This window comes from Sinocyclocheilus anshuiensis, unplaced genomic scaffold, assembly GCF_001515605.1.
Source record: "Sinocyclocheilus anshuiensis isolate Anshui unplaced genomic scaffold, SAMN03320099.WGS_v1.1 scaffold749, whole genome shotgun sequence".
In the NCBI taxonomy this organism is placed as follows: Eukaryota; Metazoa; Chordata; class Actinopteri; order Cypriniformes; family Cyprinidae; genus Sinocyclocheilus; species Sinocyclocheilus anshuiensis.
In genome coordinates, this window is record NW_015536489.1 from 472,267 (window position 1) to 478,642 (window position 6,376).

General features: G+C 38.7%; 1 protein-coding gene across 2 annotated transcripts in view; it reads left to right on the forward strand.

Moving 5' to 3' along the window:
• The window catches only part of LOC107685079 (excitatory amino acid transporter 2-like), a 41,809-nt gene extending 35,895 nt beyond the window's left edge, over window positions 1-5,914 (forward strand). The window contains exon 11 of one of the 2 annotated variants that reach the window (XM_016481547.1): window positions 2,556-5,914. In XM_016481547.1, the coding sequence (XP_016337033.1) occupies window positions 2,556-2,642 (87 nt within the window). In that variant the 3' untranslated portion in view covers window positions 2,643-5,914. The remainder of the gene's footprint in view (window positions 1-2,555) is intronic. The other variant, XM_016481556.1, reaches the window with a different exon arrangement.
• The last annotated feature ends 462 nt before the right edge of the window (window positions 5,915-6,376 follow it).

Here is a 6,376-nt window from a genome sequence, read left to right on the forward strand (position 1 = left end):
ATGATTTTAGCAAATGGCTGCAATATAACAAAGAGTGAAAAATTGAAGGGGGTCTGAATACTTTCCGTACCCACTGTATATACAGGTGAATGGACAAATGGCTGTAGTGTCAAGGTATACAATATGTATCTTGGAGCACAGAATTCTAAATGACAGAAACAAAAGTATTCATCACTATGCAGTGTTTTATACTAAAAATGAAACAACTGCACATTACTGCACATATATATATATATATTTATTTCCTAAATGAAATAGAGTTGATTTTAATCTAAAAAAAGAGTCCAAAAGCAGAAGTGTCAGAGGAGTGGGGCACAGAGAGGAGACCCGGCTGGCATCTTTAGCTGAAGTAGACACTGATCACGAGCATTCATTATGACATCAGCACTGGCAGTTAGATTGTGAATATAATTAGTGTAAATTTTAAACAACAACATCAAGAATGATACTTATAATGATACCTATAACCATAACAACTCTAAGATAATCTGGCTGTTAAGCCTGAAGTCATACGTCTTTTCCAGGTCCAAACTCTCCTTCAGATCACAAAAGCAATCACAGTGTTAAAGGGGTCATATGATGCGATTTCAATTTTTCCTTTCTCTTTGAAGTGTTACAAGCTCTTGGTGCATAAAGAAGATCTGTAAAGTTGCAAAGACTAAAGTCTCAAATCCAAAGAGATATTCTTTATAAAAGTTGAGTCAGCCACGCCTACCTAAAACGGCTCGTTCTAACACGCCCCCACATGTCTACGTCACGATGTGGGAAGATTTGCATAACGCCGCCCAAATGGTCACGCAAAGAAAGAAGGCGTAACTTTTATTCTCGCTGTAGTATTGTTGTTGTTGCCGCCATGTCGTGAAGGCGCTGTGTGTTTCGTTGTGAAAGCGAAACTACTTTGTTTGGCCTTCCAAAAGAGGACGATATGGCTTCGTCATGCCTGGAGCTGATCTGTGCTGGTCGCTGAGGAAATACATGTGGATCACCAGATCGGCTTTCACCGTGGACAAAGCGTATTCCAGCCCGGAGTCGTCACATGTGGTTGCCGCAAGCCCTCCGGACGCTCCTTCGTCGAATCCGCCGGCCGTGCCGTTCTCAAGCGCTCCTTCGTCGAATCCGCCGGCCGCGCCGTTCTCAAGCCTGCCACCTCAGCTCACTCTAGCCCTCCAGCCGTTCCTCACTTTAGCCCCCGGCTTCTGCTCACTCTAGGCCGCCGCCGCTCACTCCAGGCTGCCGTGTGTGACGCTGTGTTTCGTTGTGAAAGCGAAACTACTTTGTTTGGCTTTCCAAAAATGGACACGACTTACACCAAATACACAAAATAATGTTCTTTTTAGCAACATCATATGACCCCTTTAAAGTGAGAGTTTACCCAAAAACGCAGGGGTCTTACCACGATCAAGGCATAGAAATGTAGTAAGGGCATCGTTAAAATGGTCCATCAGTGGTTCAACTGTAATTTTACAAAGCTACGAGAATACTTTTTGTGTGCAAAGAAAACTAAAATAATAATTTTATTCAACAATTCTTCTCCTCCGTGTCACCGTAGCACCATTTTGGAGAGTATCACGACGCATGCGCGTGCTTTGTTCTGAACGTAAACAACACATACGCGTGCATGTTCAACATCAGCAGCACCACGCACAGGCATTGTTTATGTGCGGGAAAAGCATGTGCATGCATCATGATACTCTCCAAAATGGTGCTAAGTGACACAGAGGAGAAGAATTGTTGAAAAAAGTCATTATTTTTGTTTGTTTTTTTTTGCGCACAAAAAGTATTCTCGTAGCTTCGTAAAATTACAGTTGAACCACTGATGGACCATTTTAACGATGCCCTTACTACATTTCTGTGCCTTGATCGTGGTAGGACCCTTGCTGTCTATGGAGGGTCGGAAAGCTCTCGGTTTCATCAAAAATATCTTAATTTGTGTTCCGAAGATGAATGGAGGATCTACGGGTTTGAAAACGATATGAGGGCGAGTAATTAATGACAATTTTTGGGTGAACTAACCCTTTAATATACAAAACACATGGTGTGCTGTACAGTACTACCGAAAAATCATGATCTTGACCATTATCTTCAGAGCGAAATCTCACTTTGTGTGACAGTGATTGATCTTTTCTGAATTGTTAAAATATTGATGTCTTTGGCACTGTAACCAGAGCCTGTTAAGGTTAAGGTGTGCGGTCAATGGATTGTGCTCATAAACGGCTTTTGAGATGGTATTCTCACTTGAAACCGAGTTGAAGCTTTGACCCAGAAACATTACTATCGGTCAATACATCACGACAACGATGGTAACAACACAAAGGAGCAATACAATATTGTTCTGCTATCGGGATCACTTTCAGAACTGAAAGGTAAAAACAGCCATCTGTCTGATTTTTACATTTTACATTCAAAATATCTTTTTGGTTGCATTTGTTTGCTGAAAGGAGCGTACATTTGCTAAAAGTCTCAGAATTCTTTGCTCCAAAGCTCCAGAGAGATCTTACATTTACTGTTGAACATTCACATGGATATGCACTCAAATCTGTCAATAACTCTTTCAGGTAACCTTGGCAGCCACAAACGGCTCAACCGCAGAGTACACGCTCATTGAGGAAGAACCTTGGAAAAACGATTATTCATGCACATAGAACAAATGGGTTTTGTAGTTTATTTGTATGGTTTTTATTCTTTTCTAACATGTTTAACAATATTATATTGTCTCATGTAACAAGAATGTGAGGCCAAAAGCTCACACATGCAGCTGACATAATGTTATTGAGGCAGTTACATAAATTATTTGCGATGCTAATAAACATATATATCAATTTACAAACGTACATATTTTGAAAAAGGGTGAAAAAGGTGAATTGTTCAGAGGGAGAACAGACAGATAGCAAAGCTTCTTGCAGAGCCATTGCCCACTGCTCTTTATATGATGGAAACCTGCTCGTCTGCCTCTAGTACCTTTGGCTTCATGCTGAACTACCTTGCACGACACCGTAGCACCTCTCGGTCCGAACAAATCTTACAGCCGCTTCTCAAAAGGCTAATATGGTGTTGCTAGGATACAAAAGTAGGGACGGAGGCGACCGCACACAGATGGAAGGAAAAGCACAAGCCGCGTTTATTTGGAGAGCCTCCTCCCCTGGAGCTGCTTTTATCACATCGCTCACAGGAGTGGGGGTTTTTCTGTCAAGGAAACGGATAGTAGGATGTTTCTCATATGTATGTTGGTGAATCGGTGGCACAATAGCACAAAAACCATTCAGGCCATTATATTTACCATTTCATGTCTTACAAGAGCCCTTTGCGTCATCCAGATGTACTGAAATATGCAATGCATGCCTTACGTTTAGTTCACGATAAAGCACAAATTGTCTATTTATGTTGTACAACCAAAACATACAGTGAACATACAGCTGATGGCTTCAGTGTTAAAAATCATCAATCTTTGAGATAACAGAAGCATCTTTTCAAATAGCATGCCTATTTTTATGATTTGGTGTGGTGTGTGCTAAACCTGGACTGGCATTATTAACGACTCCATTCTGATTATTAATATGTCCAGTATGCTGAGAGCGCACAACCCATCTAAAGTATATCACTGCCTTTGTCCAAATACAGTATATATTAAATTTGTATTCTACAGTTGCTCTAAAGGTTTTTCCTTCCACTGGTGAGATATAGAGATATACTCTATAAAATATATTCTCATTTTTTTTCCCCAGAAAAAATGTTGTCAGGGAAAACAAAAACATTGCTAATGCTAAGGCCCAGTTAGCCTGCTGGACTGTTTACTGTTTACCTGTTTTTATAATCCAAGTAGATTTAAATACCTAATGGCTTCATTTCTTTCACTGCAGACATCTTTTTTTTTTCTTTTCTTTTTTCAACATCTATTTTAAATGAGCTGAAGTTCTTACCTCAGAGAGACATCGCCAAGGCTATTGTAACAATTTTTAATCAGTTTTTGAGCTTTGGAAAATCTCATCTAAATTAACTACGAAGCCAAGTAGTATTACAATGGATGAGTTAAATCGTCATAAAGAGGATGATTTTATAACTGAGCTGAGCCAAAACGCTACCTCTGGATGTACTATCCTCGTATTCATCTCTGACAGCATCTATCCCTCATATTGCAAACGACTGTTTCTTAGCCCCGTAATGCTGCAAAACACACATAGGCCCAACTTTCCATCACTTCCTGTCAGACTGACCAATCAACATGCACATTCCACATACCTCACTATGCCAATCAGAGATTCAGAAATCCAGATGAACACACTTCTTCCCTGTGTGTGATCTTTGATCACAAGTTTCTAAAAATATAGTTTTTTTTTTTATTGTGTATTTGGATTCTTTTAAACACTACCCCGTGTCTGACAAAGCTAAACAAACATACCAATAGAACTCTACCCCTAGTATGTCTAATTAATTTAAGACATCTTGCTATGATGCTTTGCGTACTAAACAGCTCTTTGATGTTCCAGTGTTCAAACCCTTGCCAAGAGAATAAATGCCATATGAGCACAAGTTCATGTTGCCACATTGTATAGTGTGTGGAATCATAATGTGAATTTTAGATGTGAGTGTTGCCCATCAAAAGGCAGACGTTTAAGACTTCTGAGATTGTTTGGTCATTGAGCGTTGAGCCACTCTTGCATTTTATCTATCTGTTAGATGCGTGGACATTTAGTGTTTTTGCACCAGTTTCTTAAAAAGCATGAGTTTTAAAGTGCCTCCTTGCACTTTGTGTATATATTGAAGGCAGGGGCGTCGCTAGTGGGGGAAGAGCGGGCCTGAGCACAGAGCCCTGAGCTATTGTGTGGCCCCTCAGGGTCCTCTCCCCCCAATCAACCCTCCACTGAGGGGACCACAGTCCACGAGTCCTGGCGAGGGATATTGACCCAATGAAATGTGCTGTACAGCGGGCCCAGAAAACCTAGCGAAGCCACTGATTGTAGGTTAGTTGAGATAGTGTTTAATTGATGTGACAGTTTTAATGAAGTGTTTTTGTAATCCTATAGAAACTATAGCCTCTCTGAGCTGCATAAGATACAATTCTATAGTGAAATAGAAAGGTAGTACTTTGCTTCAGTTTAATTCAGACTAGCTCTTTCAGTAATTTCATATCAATTATTCTATCTGATCTATGTTTGGAATGTTTTTCCCTACATACATTTATGTGTCCCTAAATTTCTATATAATCTAACATCAGACTCAAAAAAGAATATATTTGTATATTATATATATAGCATCTCCAAATATTGAAGCTATATTTTTGAAGATGTTATACAATAAACATGTTGTCTTAATTTGATCATGAGAACATGTAAGAACGTGATGTCTTATATATGCTTTTGTGTTATATTTACATCAAAAATATGTAACATCCTAAAGTTATGATAAGATATGCTGAATTTGAATATACTTGATGATATAACCACACTGTATTAAGTCTGTGTTGAGCCACATCCACAGTCTCTGTAAAACATTTCTCAGTTTCTTGCTGTCTGTCTTGCACTTGACTTCCCAATGTTTCTTTTCAGTGTTTCTGATGTATTTTATACATGCACACAGACACACAAAAATGTACAGGCAATTGTGATTATTTTTCTAGAATAACCCAGGTTTATTATTCTGACTTAATTGAGTACATCTGGAACCATCATTAGTAGATGGTTTGCATTTCTTACATTGGTCTTATACATAAACCCATATGTTCTTTTCTCTCACCCTTTTTGTGATGTGATTATTTTATGTAAAGGGAGAAGAAACTATAGTCAAAAGGAAAGTGGTAAAATAAATGATTTCCTGTTTCTTAGCTGTGAAATAAAAGTGAATTCATGCATATCCATATGTGTTGTACCATTGGTGTACATACAGTTATTATAACTAATAAATGTTGATTCATAACTAATTAAAGTCTTTTTTATTGACGTGATAGAGTGTTTAATACAGGCAAATGAGGATCTAGTGGGGACGGGGGTTTGGAACTAAAATAGTAGAGTGTGAAAGCACTTAAAGTGAATCTATGCCAGTGAATAATATGAATAAGCACGTGTTCGCACCATAGGAAATAAAGAGCAGTGGACCGAGAACAGAACTCTGAGGGACACATCGAGAAACCAAAGCTATAGGGAGAGAGTTTTCAGGCTGTTCCTGAAGCTGTGGGAGTGTTAAATGGCATCTGTTATGGAAATTCACCTTAAGTTCAATTTCAAGTTCGGTTTATTTCTAAATCACATTTAATCACGGCCACAGGCCAACAAAAGTGCTGAATAATTACAAAACACAGATTACAAGATTACAATAATTACAAGTACACAGAAATAAAGAAAAAATCAACAACCAATTAGAGACAATAAAAACGGGATAAAAA